General features: G+C 46.0%; 1 protein-coding gene across 1 annotated transcript; it reads right to left on the bottom strand.

The window, feature by feature from the left end:
• Positions 1–1,241: 1,241 nt before the first annotated feature.
• FAM174B (family with sequence similarity 174 member B) lies at positions 1,242–21,240 on the bottom strand. Its single transcript, XM_075100622.1, has 3 exons — positions 20,886–21,240; positions 12,358–12,489; positions 1,242–5,098 (listed from the first exon to the last, which is right to left on the bottom strand). Exons 1-3 carry the CDS (start codon positions 21,158–21,160, stop codon positions 5,095–5,097), a joined length of 411 nt encoding a protein of 136 aa, XP_074956723.1. The 5' UTR covers positions 21,161–21,240; the 3' UTR covers positions 1,242–5,094.
• Between the last annotated feature and the right edge of the window lie 662 nt (positions 21,241–21,902).

Below are 21,902 nucleotides of genomic sequence, written 5' to 3' on the forward strand. Positions count from 1 at the left end.
GTGCAAGAACTTAGTTGTAGCTTCCGGCTTCCCCCATGACAAAATTCAGAAAGGACCAAACTGAGCCTCAGCCCTTCTGCCCAGAGCCCCAGCTGCAATCATCTTCATCAAGCTCTAGCTTTCCAGCTCTTACTTAGCTAGTAATTTACACCAGATTTTTGGTCATTTGCTCATCTTCCACTTGAGATCTCATCAGAAAGGTAAGTACACCCAGAGATTGCGGCTGCTGCCTTTCCATTACGTGGCACCTTCTGCAGCCTGTGCCAAGGGGAGCCTCTCCTGTTTAGCCATGGCTCAGTGTTAGGCTGGGGCTAAGCTTGATGGGTCTTGAACTTCCTACAGAAACCAGCTTTGCCGCACAACAGCTGGCTCGTGCCTGAAGCCTAATAGCATTTTGTTAAGTATTTGAATTAGCTCGAGCTTTACTGGCAGGACATAATTTAAAAGGCACTGGCTGGACAGCAGCTGCCTTTTGTCTGCATCACTGAATTACTCTTAAGCTATTAATGAAGAGATGAAGACATCAAGGCAGGAGCAATCATGTGGGGTGTGGGGGAGGAGAGCAGCAGAGCCAATTCATGTACAGGGTACTGGCTCAGTCCATCCTGTAGCTGCTCCAGGGTCTCAGAGTGCCTGCACTTCATGTAAAAATAGCGCAAGAGGGAAACAGCCTTCAGAGTACTGCTAAAATGTCCACACCAGCAAGCCTCAGATTGTCCTCTTCCTTATCTCTAGCACTTCAGCATCTCACCATGCCCTGAAAGCCATAAAACAAAATTGCTTCAGAGACAGGGAACTTGATCAAGCAAGACTGAAGTGGAAGGAAGTCTGCTTAACGGCTGTGGTGTGGCCTGGCCATGCCAGGGAGGGGGATGTGGCTTGGTTCACTCAGCTGGGCTTGGAGTCTGGGACAACAGGCCTGCAAGGTACCAAATATGGTTGTAGTTGAAGGTACTGAGATAGCTTCCCTATTGCAGAGTGTTTTGCCTTTTGAATCCAGGCATAAGCCTACCTTCTTGATGGGGACTTTGTGTGGTTAAACATACTCCTCTTCCATGCTAAAACCAGTTTCTCCCCTTGTCACGCTCTGATTCAAGATCACAGGACAAAGGGATTTGCACTGCAGGGACTTACAGCCCTCTAACGAGGGATCACACGAGGCTCTTGGATTCACCAAACTTTAACAAGCAACAGCCCCTTTCCCACTCCCTCCCTAAACACAACAAACACCACAAGGGGGATTTCAAGAACATGTTTAATGATGGCAGTTTCTGCTGAAACATCAGAAGTCCATTCAAACTAGTCTTACCGATTTTTTTTCTTAAAAAGAAGCTTTGGTCACAATGACAGATTCTTACATTTTTAAACAAAGTTCAAGCAATTGCACAAAACAAAAGACGTGGTCCTGAAAACTCCTCACACAAAAACTGCAGCAGCAGAAACTCAACTAACAGAAGGGGAAAAAGAAAAACCACCTTAGTGGAAACCATAGCCCGCCACCCTGCAGAGGTTATATCACGTACAGCGAATTGGAGGGAACAGTTATGAACAAAACGTTCAAATGCATTAGTGCTTGTGTGCTCAAGCTTCAGTAGTGTTTGAAGGCTTCTACAAGTTAGTTTGGGCTTAGGATAAGCACTAGGATAGCACGAGTTAGTGTGCTAAACAAGTGTTTGCAGTTAAAACCCAGATACCGTGTACTTCTGACTTAATTCTGCAGGTGAGCATGGCACACCAACTTCTGGCTTCTCAAGTGTAATCTCCAGTGACAGGGCTGTGGTTGCAGTACAGAAGCTGCAACCCTGTGCAGGGTTTCCCCTCCACAGCACAGCATGCACAAATAGGAAAGCCTCTAATTTGCTTGCTCTGCTACCAGGTGGTGGATTTTGTAAGCAGTGAGCAAGCTACAGGCAGACATCTGGAATAACGTTTCTCTTTTCATTTTCTGTAACAAAAAAATATGCCTTTAAAAATGCTCTTGAACAAGAAAGGAAGTTTGACTATGCAACGCAAAACAGCAGCAGATACTAAGACACGTTACAGTCACAATGAGATTAAATCTGCAGTGTGAGATACACAGAACATTAAGGTAAAACATTCATGTAGTGGTTAATGGCTATTTCTTCTCCTATGAACTCCTAGAAAGAACTACCTGAACCAAACAGTCCAAATTATTAAAACTATTTTAAACTAGTTCCTACCATTAAAAAAATATTCATATATATACTATTAGATGAGTCACGTCAAGTGCTCTTAAAATCTTAACTAAATATAGCTATAGAATATTTAACCAGACACTTTAAATCACATACAGCAACTTTTGTAGAGGTAAACATTGCCTCACATTTGCAACAGCAACTGAGTATCAAACAAAGCATTCGGATTATTTTCATGACCATGAGCAACTGGTAAGGTTGGCCTTTTATTTCCACCAGGCAGCTGCTGCTTCCCTGTAATTACTTCTTAGCTTATGGCATGTGGTTTGGGACCTCCTCGAGGAGCCAGAGCCTACCAGTGGCATTTGGGCACCTCCACCTTCAACACCCTAAATACCTGGTCCCCGTCTACCACTGGGATTTGGCCATGTTATGGAAACGGTGGGATCTTTCAGCCACAAGCAAGGAAAGTGGATGGCCTTTGCTAGCCTGGCTCAGCAAGCGACCTGAAGCTGGTGGAGAAATTCCTGATTGCAGGAACTGACTCGCCCTTGGAGAGAGATGTCCTTTATGCACCTTCTCCTCTCGTCTCTCTCCTACATAACTTGGTCTTGCCTTTCTTTTGTGCACACAGAAGGTTTCATTCCCTCTCCACCACTCTTTCAGCATGCCTGATGCTCAGCTTAATGAGTTTGGCAGAAGAGTGGACATGAACATGTTGCCATGGTGTCCACTCAGACAGGGCAGCCACCTCACTCCATCGCCTCCTTCTGCAAATGCAAACAGCTTTTAACCTCTCTCTCTCTCTCCTCTCAGCATCGCCACTTCTCTGACTTCAAAAGGACTCGGTCTGCCTAAGAAGTTCAATTCCTGGTCTTCAAAGTACTTTAGTCCTGAAAAGACAAAATATTTCCTTCAGAATCACCCACCTTAAGTCAGAAACCTGTTTTACCTAGGAGGGGAAAGTGCCCCAGATCTTACCTCAACCCACAGCATCATTCAACTTACTGTTCCCTGTGATTTCTACCTGCCAGAACACAACCTGTTCAGCCCATCCTCTCCTCACAGCTGACATGTTAAATATTGCTTAGTAACGGTAATACGGAATGACTCAAATTCATTCCATGAATGAAAATAACATAGCATTTTTATATTGCCTTGATGACTAATAATAAACGCAACAGTCTGCTGTGGGATTTTTCCATCCAGGCTGAGTGGGCTGTTCGCAAAGCCTTTGCTGAGTCACAGCTAGGGAAAGCAAGCTGTGTTAGGGGAGCTTCTTTGATGAAAGCGCAAAGCTGCGGGGAGGGGGGGGGAAAATTCCCCTTCACCTCCTTTTTACTGACTGCAGGGCCCAAGGGAACCGCACAGAACTGGCATAGGTCATGGTAGCATGACAAAGCAGTTCACTGTTCTCACAAAGCCTCAAATCCCAATCGGCCTTCAAACACAAACCCCAAAACTGGCAGCTTGCTGCAAGGATGGTGCTCTGCCAGATACTCTGCAGTCTCCTTGAGGGGTTGTTACTGCAGGATGCTAGCAGAGGGTCAAGCAAACAGTGAGACAATCCTAAAACAATTGGAAAATATGCATTCCCCAAGAAAAGCAAGGTTCCAGCCAGCTTAAAAACCCAAAACAAAAGGTGTTAAGGGGTGCAGCAAACAGAATAAGCATGTTAAAGAGAAGTCTGAACTGCATCTGTGGTTCCTTCAAAGGAAAACCACAAAGTAAATAAACTAAACCAGTTAGGTTTGCCCTTTCTAACGATGGCCTGGAAAGTGTACATGCTTGCGGTCTCCTAAACCCAATCCATCCAGATGCAGCAATCTGATTCTCATAGTGTCATCCCACAGCTCTGACCTCTGCAGTACAACGCACAGCAGGGAGCGACGGTTAAAAACGCATCCTTGGGTTAAATGGGATTTGTCAAGCAGGTGGTAGGGGAAAACTTCCAGTTTAATATAGATCAAGATCACTTACATGAAGCTTCCATGAAAAATAAGAGGTGTTCTTTCTGCAATCTAATCATTCCACATGAGGACTTATTTTGATTAGAAAAAAAGGTAATATAGATGAATTGTAGACAAGGTACAGTAGGCACAGGACAGTACAAAACACGGGTTTTACTCCCTGTGGAAGGGCAGAAAGTTACAAAAATATGTCTTTAATCCCAAGATTGTTGTAGTTTAGGGCATGCCTGATTCTTCCTATTTCCCTGTGGTCTCATTTATTCAGGTTGGTCTGATCAGAGCTCCTTAGGACAATGAGAATGTCATCATGAAAGCTTAGTGCAATTGTTATTATTTTAAAAAAAAAAAAATCAGTAGCAAGTCAAGAAAATTTCCTACATGAGTTAACCTCTCACCCCCTTCCCCCCAAAACCCTACACTAAACATACAGCATGGCATTTCAGCGTGACTTACATTTTTATCACCTAAAGTTGTAAGTCACCTCTGTAAGGCCCAAAAAATACAATTCTTGATTTTTTTTTTAAACACACAATCTGTTTAACAATGACTGAAGTTTAACAGTGACTGAAGTATTGAATCAGGATTTTAGTAAATAAGTCCTTGGGGCAGCTTGGTTCAATCTTCCTTGTCTTCTTCCTTCTGCAAAACTTATTTAGACCATAACGAGCTGCAAGTCGGTACACAGGGCTGCATCTCGTCATGATTTAGTGACACCGCAGCCCTCCTAAATCAAAACAGAGCTGAGTTTGCAAAGAGGAACTCTGGTCGTTCCAACCAGGGAACCGAATGGTGACGTTTTGGTCAGAAGATCCATAGCCTGCTGTACAAACAGCACCTCGAGGAAGTGAGGCTTGGTGTGGGTGTAACACTGCAGAGATGAAAGCCTCCCCTTTCACAGTTATGGCTTCAGCAGGTCCCTCGACAGCAGAATGACATCTTGCAGGGCACCAACGCTCCGTGGAGCTGCTTTACCTGGAAAGCAGGAAGAATTAGTACGACTGTAGTTTTGCAATTAAACAGCTCACAGGCAGAGACGAGAACCCACGTGTAAAGTGGGAAAAAAAAAAAAACCAAACAGAAAAGCCACAAAGGAAAAGGCAGCATTATTCACTGTGATTGCCATCGGTACCCTCCAGCAATTGATTTCTATGGCGACACTGGGCGCTGATGTGATGTTAACACCATGCCAGAAGCTAGACCAAGCAAGAAAAATGCAGAGTTATAGCAGACAAAACCCAGACACTGAAAGATCCTGTGACCAGCCACTGTGCAGATGAGAGAAGGAAGCGTGCACAGGGAGCGGGGCTGCTATTTCACGGTGCATGAAACAGCATCTTGGACCTCACAGCTTTTTTCACACCACCACTGCAGCCCCTTACTGACCAACGCACGTGGACTATCCTCCTTGCTATGGATTCTACTCTTGACGCCCTTATGCTTTAACTGCTTCAGAGTTCAAAAAAAATATATCTTAACAGGAACTTATTACACTCCATGAAGGAGGTGAGAGTCCTCCGATAGGACTACACTGCCGGCGTATAATCAACCAAACAAGCCAGCAGAATGTGGTGTGCTCTGTAACAACTGTTACAGCCAAGTGAGGAAGGAACCTGGCCTTCAAAAACCAAACAAAAAAATGCTTTCTGACCATCTCTTTCCTCCTGTGGACCCATTGAAAATCCTTAAAAGCAGCACCAAAGCTTTGGCAATTTGTTGTATTTACAGTAAGCAGCTGATAGTGATTTGCACCCCCTTCAGCTGAGGGTAAACGACACCCTTCCATTTATATGCAACTTGTCACTGCTGCCTGCTGGGGAAAAAAAATAAAACCCAAAACAAATTAAGCTGCTACAAACCCCAGCGCAGTTCACCTAGCATCATCCAGAACGGCCTGCGGCTTTTGCTGGCAAAAAAATCCATTAGAGCTGCTCCCTTGAGAGTCAACACCTTGCTGTAACAAGCTGACAATACCATGCTCCATTCAGAGCTGCACTCACAGTCAGGAGCTGGAAAGGACGTATTCAAAGAGAAGACACAGATAGTGTAACTCTCATATTTTACAGCGACTCCCAAAAGACTCGAGCACATCAAAGGCTCAGCCCTGCAACTGTGATGAAGATGTTTCCACACAGTTCAATGCTATCGGCACCTGAAAAAGGGATGAATCCAGAATCCAGCCTTTACATATGATGCATCAGTCATCTAAAACATCCTGCAAGCGCTCAAAAGCCCTTTAGTCCCATGGTGGTTGAATAAATGTTACTGTCCTCTTCCCTCTGCCTGCCACTACTCCTTACACATAAATCTTGCTGCTTTCGATAGCACTTTGGAAGATGCATTCCTAAAATGCTTCTGCATTTTGCTAGTGCTGCCACTCTTAAAGGGGAAAAACGATAATCCGCGTGGAAAACAAACTAAGGAATTTCACTTAGCCAAGAGGAAGGATGGAGGCTTCAATCTGCCCCAACAAAAACTTTCTTTCAGTACATATTTAGGTGCCTGACACTGGGGTTGAGACAATTCCAGCTCTGCCATTTAAATTCCAAGTTCTTCCCCGACTTTGGGCTCTCACATGGCACGCATCAGCCCGGAATCAAAACGCTCTGCAGGGATGGTTGCGCAATTCACCCAGCTGGGCTCAGCAAGCATAGCAAGAGCAGAATGCGCTGCCTCCAACAGCTGCAAGTATGCAGGGAGAGGGGACGCTGCTAATATCCCAGATTACTGAAGTGCTTTCAAAGCCTTTCATGTGCAAGGCGCCACGGAATTTATTCAGTACTTGTTTTCAGTTTTCTATTGAAGCTGACAAGAAAACCTCCAATGAGCTACGCTAGAGTTAATAAGCTTAATAAGCTAACAATTTTATTTACCTTTTCAGAAACCAGTTCTTTTTGCAGCTGTTTTGATCTCTTTTCTCTTATTACACAAAACAAGCAGAGTGCTCTGCGATGGGGGATGGATGCTAACACCAGTTTGTTGGGGACATTTGCCTGTAACCTACTTTACTTTGCTCCTCTCCTTGAGTATCACACAGTGCCAACTGCCTGATGAATCAATGGCTTAGACCCATCAAGAGATGATCATGAAACCTGTGCAACATTCCCTTGCCTTCTTGAAAGAAAGTGCTAAAGTAGCAAAGAGGAGAGGGAAATCTTAAAAATCAAGATCTGTTGGTGGGATGAGAAAGAGCACACTTAGTGGAAAGCTAAATCCCATCCTTATTTTCCAAGATGTGCAGCAAGTGTAATCCCATCATAAAACACAAAAAAAAATATCTGGAAAATGATGACCAATACAGTTCATATGGTCCAAAAATCGATTGGACAGGGATATTTTTCAGTCTTCAGCACCACAGATTGAACTGGTAATCAAGAAACAAGCACCCTTTCCATGTTCAGTTTACTTTCTCTGTGTAGCTCTATAATAATTTCAGACAATGCCTGAACTTTTTATCCAAATGCCTCTTTCAATACCAGAGCAAATACACACAGAAAACAATTCTCCATATTAAAACACAGTTTCCATGAAGCTCTTCAAGGAGGTGTTCATGTCTAAGTGATTTGGCATCTTTGCTCTGCGACTATCTTTGATTTTCACTTTCAGCCTCTTGTCACACAGAAATTGTGCTTGCAGGATTAGCGAAGCCATTGACAGAACTGCTTCCCTGCTACTGGAATGCGATCGCAAAGCGGGTATCCAATCCAGCGCATGCACGCTTCTGCATTTGTCAGGGGCAGGCAGTGGGTGGCTTTTGCATCCGCAGATAGGACTGCATTTGGTTAAGATTTTGAAATAGTCTCATTAGCCTGCTTTATCAGAGGAAGGTGGTTATTCCTCATTGCTTCAAGTGGGGGGTGGGATCTACCAGGAGCCCAAAACCTTAAAGCCTCAAAAAAAAAAAAAAATCTTAAAAAAGTAACAACCTTCATCCAACAGCCCAATTTACACTGTTTGCTGTTCTTTGATGCCTCATGTAAGACTGGAAACAAATACACACAAGGACAAAGGATTAAAGGAGAGAAAATTAACTGCATGAGAACAATCGGAGAGGTATATGTCGCTTCTCCCCTGTTGCTGCTAGACACCAACTGCCTTTTAATTAGAGTGCTGTTTGCATTACATGGGGGAGACAGCACAGAATCTCAATTACTCCCCCAAACACAGATGCAAGTGCCAATTCAGATTTTTCAATGATGGGAGGGGACCTCAAACAAACCAGCCCAGAACCTACCCACATCATCCTCAGCAAAGATTTATGCTACAAACCCAAAATACAACTCTATTTATGACCTCCACATCAGTCATAGTAGGTTAATATTGGGGTAATGTACATAGGAGCTATCTAATGTCATGGCGCTCCAGGCCAGCTCTTCAGATTTTTCCCTACTGCCATGCTGGTAGTAATCCTAGAGATGTGAAAGCATAGGATTGTCTTACAGTACATATAAGTAACACTTGAACTGAATAATGCTTAGAGTCCATTACAGCTAACATGCCCTACTGCAAAGCTCTTTGGAAAACTGGTTCCCTTTCCACTCCACTCCCACGTGTCCTGGTTTCAGCTGGGACAGTTATTTGTCTTCCTAGTAGCTGGTATAGTGCTGTGTTTTGGATTTAGTTCAGTATGAGAATAATGTTGATAACACACTGATGTTTTAATTGTTGCTAAGTAGTGCTTACACTAGTCAAGGACCTTTGAGTTTCTCATGCCCTGCCAGTGAGAAGCTGGGAGGCGGCACAGCCGGGACAGCTGATCCCAACTGGCCAAAGCGATATTCCATACCATATGATGTCATGCTCCGTATATAAACTGGGGAGAGTTGGCCAGGGGTGGTGACTGCTGCTCAGGACCTGGCTGGGCATCGGTTGGCGGGTGGTGAGCAATTGCATTGTGCATCACTTACTTTGTATGTTCTTTTATCATTATTGCTATTTTCCCTTCCTTTTCTGCCCTATTAAATGGTCTCTATCTCAACCCATAGGTTTTAATTTTAATTCCCCCCCCAATTCTCCCCCTCACCCTGCTGGGGGCAGCCAGTAAGCTGTGTGGTGTTTAGCTGCCTGCCGGGTTAAAGCACAAAAGAAGCCTGTATTTTAAAAATACTTTTGGTGCCCTTGGTGCCCTTCTAGTGGAAAGCACTGAGCAAACACCATTGCAAATCATAACTTTAGGGAATATGGACCATTTTCCCCATAGTTTCACAGTCTTTCAATCACAAACGAACAGGACAAAAGATTCCAGCTAATTTAATGTGATATTCAGGAGGCAGGCTTTGAAAATTCTAGGTTTAAACGGCTATGGAGAGTTGGGTTTTGATGTAGATATGCCAGCACGTATGTTACAGCACTGAACAAGGCCACCCATAGGCACATAGTTCAGCACCAACATGTCACAAAGAAATAAAGAATTAAGGAAATCAGAATAATGACTCGTCAGCCATGGCACTGCACCAGTGGATCCTGCTGCAGCATAGGGCTGCATGAGGTTTAGCCTCCCCAGAAACATACCCAGTAATGGTACAGCCACCAAAGCAACACCCAGTCAAAATCCCCTCACCAAGACTTGGTAGCACAGACGGGCCAGAAGACTGTTGTGCCATAAGCCAAGTAAGCACCGCGGCTAGGAGGCTGCTTGAATAAACCCAAACAGCTGCCACAACTGATACTGACTGCTGGCAAGGATGCACCTTCACTTGAACTAAAACATAAACAGATAAAAAAGAGTGCAGAATATTCTAACCCATGGGTGCTTGCCAGGAGACACCTGTCACTCCTCTGTCCCCATCACAACTGCTCCCAGGTTGCTACAACTCACAACACGCTGCTTTAGTTGGCTAACAAGCTGAAACAGCAGTATCACCCCATTACTTATCTGTCAGCCCAAGTGACACCTCTGCAAGTTCACCCGATACATCTGCATGATTTTTTCTTCTTTGAGATAATGGAGAAGGAAAGTAGTTTTTTCTGACTTAGCAATTAACAAAGGCTCTTCTAAAACTCTAGGCACTTGCTGAATCTCCAGAACAAACCTATCGCTCCAGTTGTGTAACCACGTGCATGCATTTATAACTCCCGTTAACCAGAGAGAGGGATAAAGTTACCTCTCCTTACCCTGTCTCCCTGGAATCTGCACCCAGCTGCAAAAAACAAAGCCTCAGATGGAACAAGGCAACTATTTCCTGAATATCAATTTTCTTTTTTGGAGGAGGCTGGGGAAGGAACCCCAACAGAAGACCCATCAGAAGTTAGTTCACTGACTTACTGTGGCACATCTGACATGCCCTTTCTGCAGCTCTAGCCCTCTCTTCCCTATGAAGAGCCTCCTGACTGGTTTAATGGGGATGTCAGTGGTCAAACTCAGCAACTCAAATTTGCAAAGAAGCATCTTTACTGGTGACAGGAGATAGGAATGGCTTGGGGACGTAGCCTTTGAGCCGCACAAAGGCACCAGAGAGCCTAATACATTTTACAGCAAATGTATCCCCAAAGCAGCTTTCCCAAAATCGGGTCTGCTAAGGGGTTGCCTGTAATAAGATCTCTCCCTCTAAACCCAGGTAGTTCTGTCCGAGCTAAAAAACATGTCTGAAACTGTAAGGACTTCAGAAAATGTGGAATTTAATAGCTCTTGCACTGTGGCAGCAAGGAGGAATTGCCAGAGCTGAAGAAGAGACTGGTTGACTAAGAAGGAAAAACCCCTACAGTCTCCGAACAGAGCATCACACAAGGTGAAGAGCCATTTGTACTGCTAACAAACACAAGAAGACCGAACAACTTTTGTGAAAGCATCAGCACAGCATGTGCCCCAGCTCTCACGAGTCAGATGGTTTCCAGCAAGCTCTCTCCTTTGTTCATCTAGTATTTTAGTATTAGACATCTTATCCTGAAGCACTGCCATGATTGAGAATCTTCCATTCTCAGTGTTTGGAAAAACCCCTCTGATCTCCCTACCAAAAGCTCGCAGGGAAAACAGTCAGTTAAGAAGAAAAGGGACAGGAGACACAAGCTGTTAAAGGAGGCTGTGGCGAGACAGATCTCTGCACTCTGAGTTTAACAAAGCTCGGTCCCAAAGTAAAAACTGCACAGGCTGAAATGACTAGTGCAAACACAGGGCAGCTACAGAGAATGGCAACAGTCAGGCAAGGACTGATCACAGTCTTAATTCAAAAAACTAGTTATTTACGCATAAAAGCACAACTCACACCCTTCATTGTTTCATGGCTTCCAACTATTGCCTGACTTTTACAGAGAATTAACGCAGCTATTTTGAAGACGACCAGCAGAGCGTACGGTGGTATGTACTTTAGATGCTGGCACACATGTGCTTAGAGCAAATGTGTTCCCCCTTTCCAAAGTTAGGAGATGGGCAACATGAGTAAAGTCTGTAAAATTTCCAGTTAAGAGTTGTCAAGATCTGTGTTTTTATAATTAGGAGAGCTTATTTCAGCCAAAATGAGACAGATTTTTAGAGTAGGCCTTATTTGGATGAGAATGCAACTCAAACGCTGTGGATGGCTTGATGCAAATAAAAATAAGAGATGCAGATACCCTGATGCCATAAATCAATGCACAGCATCTTTACGTGCTGAGTGGTTGCTATAAATCTCAGGCCTAGAATAGACACCAAAAGTTTTGGGTTGTCACACCACTTCTATCTCAAAAAGACAAACACATTTGAGAAAAGTTTGTCGCTAAGGGATAGCTGCTAACAACATCAGCAAGGGACCTCGGTCGTCTCTTTGTCACAGAACAACATGAGCACCCAGAGGTTGGTGGAGATTCACCATCACTTCCCTCCCAGGCTCGCAGCACCAGCAGCAGCTGGGAGAGCAGCCCTTGATCCACAGCCCTCCATCCAGTGAGTGTGCAGACACTGAGAGTGCACAGGAACTACTGCCAGCAGCTGCTTGAGAGGGGAGGTTCAGTCTGTTAAACCTTCTTAGCTATTTGGGGCACGTGTATCCCATTGTGCCGCTCTGCAGAGGAAAGAGGAGGGCAGACAGCCTACGGGCACCGATGTGGTTATTACAAGAGCAGAAGAGTAGAGAGACACGAGTGCTGAGAAACCAGGCAGGCAGGGGTACTGTAAAGGAGAGCGATAAAGCTCGGGCAAAGTGAAAGAGAGACTGTGACGGCCTCATCTCTGCCAAGCTGGCCCAGCAAAGGAGAAAAGAGCTGCCTTCACTAATAAGAGCTCAGTGAACAAGCCTAACTGGACGGGCTCGCAGCAGTACCTGTATTTCACATCAAACACTGTTGAGTCTTCATCCTCATCGTCTTCTTCATTCAGAGGAGCCATTTCTACCCGCTCAGCTGGAGTGGTGATTATGTCGTACTTCCTGGTCTTCTTAATCCTCTTGCCAGACCTGAAACACAGAGGTGGGGAAGGAAGCATCATTGTTATACAGTATTCCTTGGAGAGGCTGAAGCTGTTCCCGCTAACACTCAATCACTGCCCTGTTTGATTCACACATCCCCAGACACAAAGGCTACAGAGCCACCCTGCGTCCCCTCGCACTGCCTTTCCAAGGCCACCGTTTGTGGCCATCAGTGTAGAGCACAGTTTCTCGTCAACTGCAATCCAGATCAACGTCAGTCTTTCAGCTGCTGACAAACCAGATCCTCTGGCGCAGCAGCCCACTGTGTCCTCCTGATGCCATGCTCGATAAGTGAGACGTGGGCTTAATCAGCTGAAGCAGCCAATGGTTTAGTGAACCCGTTTAGATGAGAAAGCCCAGGTTAAGCCCTGCTGAGACAGGGGAATGCTATAGGCAGGATTATAAGGAGCAAAGGGGTGGTGATATTTGGGTATAAACAGCCTGCTCTCTTTTCTTGCTATCAGGCCAAGCTCAGGACTCACAAAACAACAACCTTGAGCCTCATCTGGGAAGTTTCATGCTCTACGCTGTTTCAGGGCTATGAAACACAATAAACTACCATTTGAAGCTAACTGTACCTACCACCTCCCCTCCTACAGATGCCTGACTTTCCTTTTGAGATGGAGATGCTGAAGTGCCTGCATGTCCCATGGTTTTGAGAGATCTCTTTTCTAATACTTTCAATTGGCAACCACTTGCTGCATGGATTTTCAGCTAATTCTCTGCCTCTAGTTTGAATTGCACTCGTCTTTTTTACTTCACCTACTCCTTTCATGCATATTAGGAGGGTCACACTGCTCACGTATTAATCCAGTTTTGTGATTATACATTAAAGAAGGTGCTGATGCGTACGGCTAGCCTTTAGGGAGAAAAGTGGTTTACAAACTGCAAAATTTTCCCCTTCACCTTTCATAAAACAAAACTGGCAACTGCCAAGCATGAGAAGGCAGCTGGAGCAGGCACAAGCAATCAGCCCCTAATTTTGGTAATCACAACTACCGCTCCGAGCAGACAGCACATTAGCAGTACACTTTCACCATCAAGAAGTCTTGCCCTGACATATCATGCAAGGCGTGCCGGGTTCAACATTGCCATTTTTGCATCAAGAACAGATGCCTTTTTAAAAGAGTTACAGAGGAGCAAGAACTGAGGTGTGAGTATTACAGAGAGACTGGAACTCAAGCCCTGCATTTGCATCTCCACCGCAATGCTCCCTTCCACGCTTAAAGTAAAGGAAGCAAACCGGTGAACAGCTCAGACGTGGAAGTCCCAGTGCCTCCACCTAGCACTGCTTTTGGGCAGCAGTCCAAGGCTGAACAAACAGGTCCCAGCCCTTGGGATGGAGCAGTTTGCATTTCCTCCCTGTTCTGAAGGCTAAGGTTGTATCAGAAGCGAGAAGAAAGTCGTCTCCTGTTGTCTAATCTTTGCAGCAATCTGTGCCGCTGTGTCACATAGAGCACAGGGTGGTTTGTTCTATTACTGCTGTTGTTGAAACAAGCAATTTTATATCCAATACAGTAGGACTCTTAACCCAAATACTTGAAAATCCTTTTGAAAACACTTCTCTACATTATTCTGCTTCTCAGCCAAGACCTAGCAGCAAAGTGATGCAGGGAGGTCTCATCTTACAAGTAATGCATTGCTTTTACAAGAAACATTTACTCCCACTGTGAAGCCTAAACATAGACCAAAACTAACCTGTGTCTACCTGTCAGAACGAACCAAGCACAGTCTTTGCACTTTGTCTTACATGTACAGCCCGCAGGGGGTTTCCATAGCTTTACCCATTCAAGACCCTACCTGCACATCAGGCCCACTTTATTGAGACACCATCCCTCATTCCCTCCATTAGAAAACATAACTTACGCCTACAGAGTTCATCTTACAACAGTTCATATTGGAGTGTTTGAAGCAATTACTGCAGAATAGGTATTTTTAGCAATGGAAAACTAGAACCCTTTAGCCTCCAGCCATTAATTAGTCTATTTGGGCTACACTTTAAAGAGGACCTGGAGCAGAACTCACTGCACCGTGATCTATTAATCCTCCACAACCCTCACTTAACCACAGTGCTCATTTAGAAAAGGGAGGAAGCTTGTTTTGCTGCTGGTTTTTGGCTAAACCACTGCAACCAGTTGTTGGCCATTGGCAGGGCAAAACGGTCTTTCCTTGCCTCCTCTTCCTCAACTAATCCTACACCAGATGACCTAGCTAATTTGTCAATCTGTACTTTTCAGGGGTCCGTTTTCTCACGCTTGCTCATTTGAACGACTCCCCTAGGCTTCATAAATACTAGAAGAATTACCCAGGCTAACTTAAAAGGAAAGCCTTGGGAGTGTCCCTACATGTACGCAAAATAAGCCTGCCTGTCAGGAAACTGGTGCACATTAAAACTCCCAAACCTCAGGAGGATCCCTGTAATCACCAGTGACAACACCACCAAAGGAAAGGCACTTTATCCAGAGGGTGGGACCAGGGAGCGCCTTTTGTTTGCAGACAGACAGCAGAGTCAGCGGAGTAGCACAGGGCAGGAACTACAGAACACAAATGTTTCATGAACTTTGGAGACCTCCTAGATAGGATCAGGACACGTGAGGCCTCATGGGGAAAGAGAGGATCTCCTTTCCAGCCATGTTCATTTTGTGTGGTTTTTTTTTTTTTTTTAAAGCAAACTAGGAACATGCTGCAAGCTGTGCTCAGAGTATGCCCCTTGCATAACGATGAGCTGAAACGCTCCCCAAGTGGTTTAGCCAGGGTAGAAGCGGTACTGGGTATCTCAGCAGAGGAAAGAAAAAAAAAAAAAAAAAAAAAAATCACATTGCTTCTGCTGTCTCACTTTAGCCGCTTCCGTCTCTCTCCGTAGTTAGAAGGGGATGCTATGGGTCTTGCACTGAATCATCATGAGGAAGAGACAAAAGAAAACCAAACCAGTTAACTGCAGCCAGGAATATTAACCTTTCACCTTAAACCCAGTGCTGGTCCCACCAAAACTAACTCGCTGGTGTTAACAGAAGGCAGGCGTAGTGAGCACAGTGCTTAATCGAGAGAAGATGAAAAATAACTTACTGGACATGGGCACCTGTTTCCAGTTCCTCTTGAGCTGTTGAGCCACAGTGGTGTTTGCACACTGGCACCGCCCTCGGGCTCGAACACCTCCGGCACAGCATACCATGCCAGGGTCAGGTCCACCAGAAGTCATATTTACTCCCTCCACCGCACCGCGTGGGGAGGGACAACACACAGAGATGGGCTGGAGCAGAACGCTGACTCTGTGTCTCTGGATTTTGACCGGGGGCTATTTTGATCAAGCACGTCATATGCAGCACTGCATCCTCCTTTCTGAAGCATCATGTGGCAGAGTAAATGCTCAAGTCAAGTCACTAGTTCATTATATTATTTACGCCTCTAATCTATTTTAGTCAACAACCCTGATATTCAAAGATAATGCTTTTCTTGACCCAGAGAGAAGTCTCTGCATTTCTAGTCTAGCATTAACACTGCCTGCCAAGAGATACAGAGGGAGGGGACCCTCTCCTGCAAAAAAATGAAAAAGCAGAACAACCCCTATCCCTTTTTAGCAGAGACCTTATTGGAGCTACAACCTTCCTCCTAGAACTGCAGCAATGTTACATCAGGAATGGAATTGGGACTAGCTCATTTGCTGTTAATGGGCTCTCTTAGCAGTTAAAAAAAATACAGAAATATAAACCTGGGCAAACTCCAGGCTTATTACCAGCTGATGAATTAGAATAGTGATATTTTATTACTTTTGATCTGTCTGGGTATCTCTGCTCTCTGGATGGTGCTGTATACAACAAAGTTAAACCACGAAGCTAAGTCCTCCCATGTTTCCTGGATATACATTTTGCTGTAGCAAACTGAAGGCGCTGTGTTTTCTAGCAAGCCCTTAAAATGGAATACATGCAGCCACAAAGAGCAGAAGCGTCCCCTTTTTTAACCACGCTGCTAATAGGAGGGATGGGTCAGAGCCTGCTACTGGGAATAACTTCAGGAACACCAAAAATGGGATATTGTTGTGGTGCAATGAAGCAGTGATGTAAGCAATTAAAATACAGCCACCCACATCTGGTGGTCAGTACCAGTGCCAGCATGCACTTCCAAACATCATAGCACGGTCAGACCAACGTCATCTGAGATGTGCTTGAGAAGTATCCTTGTTTTGTAGGGCAGAGCTATAAAAACTTTTATGATTTACCCAAACTCTTCAAGGCAGTGAATCCTACAAGAGGAAACAGCATTTGTCCTGTGTCGTGACTGTTCACATCAGAGCTGTAAAGAGCCCAGGACAGTATTAGACAGCGATCCCTTCCCCCTTCTTCCTGCCAACCTGCTGTCATGCTCACATCAAGACAATCCAGCCTTCCCAAAGACAAGACCTCTGAGACCCAGGACAAGTGTCCCATTTGTGGCCCTAACTAAACTACCTGCAGCTTACGTGAAGCTTTCGACGAGGGTCACAAATATATGGTTTGGGGTTGGTTGTTTTGTTGGATTTTTTTTCTTCTCCATTTAAGGTCATTTTAAGGGTGCATTTTTCTTTCCTGTTCCTGGCAGAGGTCTTGTCTTTGCTGGAGTACTCTAGCTGGTTATAATACAATTAATTTTAAATCAGTCAAACTCTCTGGGGTTAAGCCATGGAACAAAGGGTCTCGTATCCTATGATCATATGATTGAATGTCTCTCCTCGATCTCTGTAATTTATACCAGTTTTGCAATTACTGGAAAACTAAGCCTGAAGTGATATTTGAGGAAGAAATCACAATCAAACAACAAGCAATGTAACAAAGCAATGAGTTACAAAATAAGCCGGTAACTTCTCTCTAAAACTCCAGATAAATAGCAGCCATTTCTAGCCTGGGTTCTGTTTCTTCAAGGACAGGTCAAGACATGTAGGAAACACTTAGAGCACACAAGTTTTCTGCAACTAAAGCTTTGGGTGGCTTTCAGCTGGCCCATTTGAGCAGAAGTAACTTAACCAGTTTCCCCAGAAGGCATATGGTCTACACCAGCATAGATAGCCACATCTGAAAAATTATGTTTCCTGGGAGCTGATCCCAAGAATTGCATTGCAATGAACAAACTGAGCTGCACTGGGAGAGAGAAATAGGGCATAATATGAGGGTAGAAAGGCAGTATCAAAAACAAAGATCAAAGAGTGAATTTAGCCGCATGAACTTTTCATAAGCTGTTGCAAGACACTGTGTTTCTTGGCAATGCAACTTACCCAACTATTTGATTGAGAACAACATGAAACTTGGTCTGCTGTGGAAATGGTTTTGGTTTGGGAGCATGCAGTGCCCGGGGGTATAAGAAAGAAAGCAAGCTTGAAAAGCTTGAAAAAAAAAAAAAAAAGACAAAACAAACCAACAACCAAAAAAACCCACCCAAACACCCCACCAAAAAAAAAAACAAACCCCCAAACAACACTATAGCAAATTAGGCCTTGACACATGTAGACAAGTAGCGAAGTCTTGGTGGCCTTCATCATCCCTAGTAGCCACAGAGAGAAAATAAATTCAGACCACTTGAGGTGGTACCACATTCTGAATCACAGGACCATCAGATGGATTCACAGTGTAACATTCCCAAAAGGAATGAAAAGGAATCTCTGAGCGTTGTCTTAGGAACAGAGCTCGAAAGCTGGAGAAATATATCTATCCCTACTTGAACAAAAAAGGAAAATAATATATACATAAAAATATAAAAAAATTAGATATACAAAAAAGTGTATTTAAAAAAAATCCAATGCCTGAGACAAGAATATCTGACCACTCACTAGGTCATTTCATCTCTACAACCCATATCTAAAAGGATAATTTACTTTGAGCAACCCAGAGCAATTTCACAGTGAAGGCTTAATCAAAGATTGGATTTCAGCAAAATCTCTTTAATAGGAATCCATGACACTTCAGAAAAAAAATTACAACGTTGTTGACCAAGTATGAACAAAGCTCTTATTCTGATGGAGAAAAGCTTTACATTTATTGAGGGTAAATCCCTTATCTCTTGTGCAACAGAATCTCCTCCAATCTATGTTGTCAGCTACAAGTGTGACACTGTACAAACATACCTGTTGGTATTCTTGTCTCATTTGCAGCTGGGATAACTGTTTACAAACAACTGCTCTGTCAGATAAAGAAACATACTTGGAAGCCAAAAGCTTCATTTTCCATTTTCCTTGCAGGTTCTATTAAAGATATAGGAGAGATCTCAGAGGATGGGTTGGTTGGTTTGGTTTTTTTTTAACTTATCTTTAATGCTGCATTAAGTCTGTCCAGTTGCATAACGACGACTTTGACATGGGAGGATTAATCCATCATGCCCAAGGTGACTTGAACCTGGACCTGGTTTTGCTGATTATGGTAAAGGGAAAGGTCTTTAAAGGCTATCAGTTTGCTTTCTTTAGCTAGAAATGTTCAAGCCTTACGCCAGGTCTCCTTCACACAATGTCTCGCTTTATACCCAGAAGAAACTGAGGCAGTGGAAATAAACTCTTGAGTATCAGACAGAACTAGAAGTACAAACTTGAGCTTTTCATTCCACACTTAGTTATAGACTTCCTAATTACAGCTCATATACCTACTACCAATTCTGCTGTGTTTGTCCATGACATTACACAGCTGCAAAGTGGTTATATTGATTAAAAAAAAATTGTCTTCAATATTTTACTGGGTTCTCCCAAACCACCTCACTTTAATGAACAAATTTATTTCCATTGTCTTTTGCCAGCTGCTGCAACACCCAAGAAGAATTTAGTTAAATGTCAATTTCTTTAGAAAATATCAGCTCTTATCATTTCGATCTTTAAGACCACACTTTGTAATACTACCACTGTGAGCATTGCCTTTCCTACACAGAATTAATTCCGAGGCAGGAGCAGAGCATTCAGCTGCAACCACCATATGAATACAAAGGAGCTGCTTGAAAACAGAACAAGGAAGAATTCGCCAACTCCACTTGTTCAACTACTTCTGTCACCTCAGACGTGGCGCACACACTCCCCCCGCCACCGAAAGCCTGCTGCTCCACTCTCCGGGCTCCTTCCTGCTACCCCTGCCTAGAAGGCAGATGAATGTTAGCTACCGACAGTTTGCAATCCTCCCCAGAAAAGCTGGGCACAAACAGGCAACAACTTTTGCTTGCAGACTGCGTGAGACAGGAACAGCCTCTACTGCACCACGGGCACTCCTGCCACTACCCTGAGATAAAGAACAATTAACACTAACAGTGCCAAATGGAGCTCTAATATTTGCTTTTCTTCTGGTCCAGCAACAAGCCAAGAGAAAGACTGGCTTTCTAAAGGGATTGAGTTTAATATGCTCATGTCCCTCGCAGTGGGAGACGATATGTGAGCTTCAAGGGCTGCCTGGGTAGCTCAAGCCCACACCAGCACCAACTTCAGCAGCACGAAGGGCAGCGAATGAACTGGCCTGTGCCAGTTATGCCACGCTAAACAGGCGAGATACATGCACCAAGCAGATGCAAATCAATCTGCCCAGCTTCCTGCTGCTCACCAGCACTTCTCCCGGCTCTGCGAGCAACAAGGACTGTCCTCCCTTCCATGCTGGGAGCAGGAGCTTGCATCCATCAGCAACCTACCCGGCTAGAACGCAGGGGAGTTTCCTTACATACCACAGTTCCAGTCAAATCAGGGCTGCGGTCTAAACCAACATCTACTTCTGGCTATGCTGGACCTCCTTGAGGCTATCTGCTTAAGCTTCATTAAAATGAAAACTAAAGATTTGTCTGTTTTACCCAGCATGAGTTCCGACGGCGGTGGCATCCGCGTTATCCCATGGGTGCACACAGCGCACCTGAGCCTAGATGGGGCCTCTCAAGATCAAGCAGGGCCACCTGGAGAGATGGAGAGCCCACAACCTCCCCGGGCCGCCTCTCCCAGTGACCCACCACCCCCACGGCAAAAAAAAACCCATATATTTCCATGCGTTCAGATGGAGTCTCGCGTGTTTCAGCTGGCACCTGCTCCAGCCCCCAGCCGTCGCCGTGTACCCCACACCTGCAAAAAGCCATTTGAATCCCAACTCCTGCCCTCTTTTACCACAGAAGAGGAGGAAGACACAGGTTTTTGGGGCCAGCGGCTCCCCTAGGACCCCCCTGGGAGTTTCACGAGGCATTTACGCACGCCGAGCTCAAAGGCTTTAAAAACGTTATTAACAGGCGCAGAGCTCGGTGCCGGCCGGGCGTCCCGCCTCTCCGGGGAGTCGGGGCCCGACAGCCGGCGCCCCCCGGCCCGGTCCGGCTCGGCCCGCCCCGCTCGCCCTCGGCCGGGGGAGCCGCGGGGCGGCGGGCCGAGGCCCGGGCCGGCACCTGCCGGGGGCGGGCTGGGCGCGGCCGGGCCCTACCTGAAGACGCGGAGCAGGAGGCAGGCGATGAGGGCGGCGGTGAGGGCGCAGGCCCCGATGACGGCGGCCTTCAGCGCGGAGAGGTCGCGGAGCAGCGCGGGCACCGGGCTGAGCTGGGCCCCGCTGTGGTTGCCGGGCGCGCCGGCCGGCTCGGCGGGCGGGCGGCTGCCGTTCACCGCCGGCTCCTGGCTGCCGTGGGCGCCGGGGGCGGCCGGCAGCAGCAGCGGCAGAAGCAGGCAGGCCGAGAGCAGCAGCAGCGGGGCGGCGGAGCGCATCCTGCCCGGCTCCGGCTCCCGCCGCCGCCGCGCCGAGCCCCGGAAGGCAGCGCCGGCCCGGCCCGGCCCGCCTCCCCGAGAGGCACCGCCTCCTGCGGCCGGGGCCCGGCGGCCGGGGGCCGGGGCTGGGCGGCCGGTGTGGCGGCCGGGGCCGCGGCCTCCTCCGCCCCGCCGGGCTCCGCCGCGCCCGGGGCCCGCGCCGTCCCCTCGCCCACAACGGCGGCCTTTAGTGACACAGGCGGCATCTGCCCTGGTGCGAAACGGGGCGATCGCAGGGCTGAGGCTGCCACCGGGCACGGCACAGGCCTCCCGGTGCTGCTGGAGCGGCGTGCGTAGCTGCTGCGCCCAGGATTCTGCATCAGATTTACTTCTCTTTTTTTTTTTGCCTTTCCACTGGTCGCCTGCGCTTTGCTTCCAGGTTAATTTATTCACCGATATTTTACATCTTTAAAATCTTAAAATCCACGGGTATCATGACCGTGGTTCTGCAAACCATCGTGGGTGCGCCAAGCCTGTGAACGTGCCATCAACTATGCCAGACAGGGAGAATAAACAGGGGAGCCCACGCTAGAGTACTGCGAAGATATAACTTAGTTTTGGCCCCGGTGTTTTGCATTCACATGAGCTTCACCACTGCAAAATACTTGTGTCTGGGGAGAGGGGCGTGTTGCCATCAAAATGAAGTGAATCGGAGAAAGGAGGGGAAGAAGAGCGAGCTGATTTCCTTCCTATTAAACCCTAT

The sequence above is a fragment of the Phalacrocorax aristotelis genome, chromosome 7, assembly GCF_949628215.1.
Source record: "Phalacrocorax aristotelis chromosome 7, bGulAri2.1, whole genome shotgun sequence".
NCBI lineage: Eukaryota > Metazoa > Chordata > Aves > Suliformes > Phalacrocoracidae > Phalacrocorax > Phalacrocorax aristotelis.

Excerpts from the sequence above, each read along its gene's own strand:
- FAM174B (XM_075100622.1), bottom strand. The coding sequence starts at position 21,160 with ATGCGCTCCGCCGCCCCGCTGCTGCTGCTCTCGGCCTGCCTGCTTCTG. Across the intron at positions 12,490-20,885 it reads CTCCTGCTCCGCGTCTTCAG|GTCTGGCAAGAGGATTAAGA; the intron begins GTAGGGCCCGGC and ends TCTGTGTTTCAG.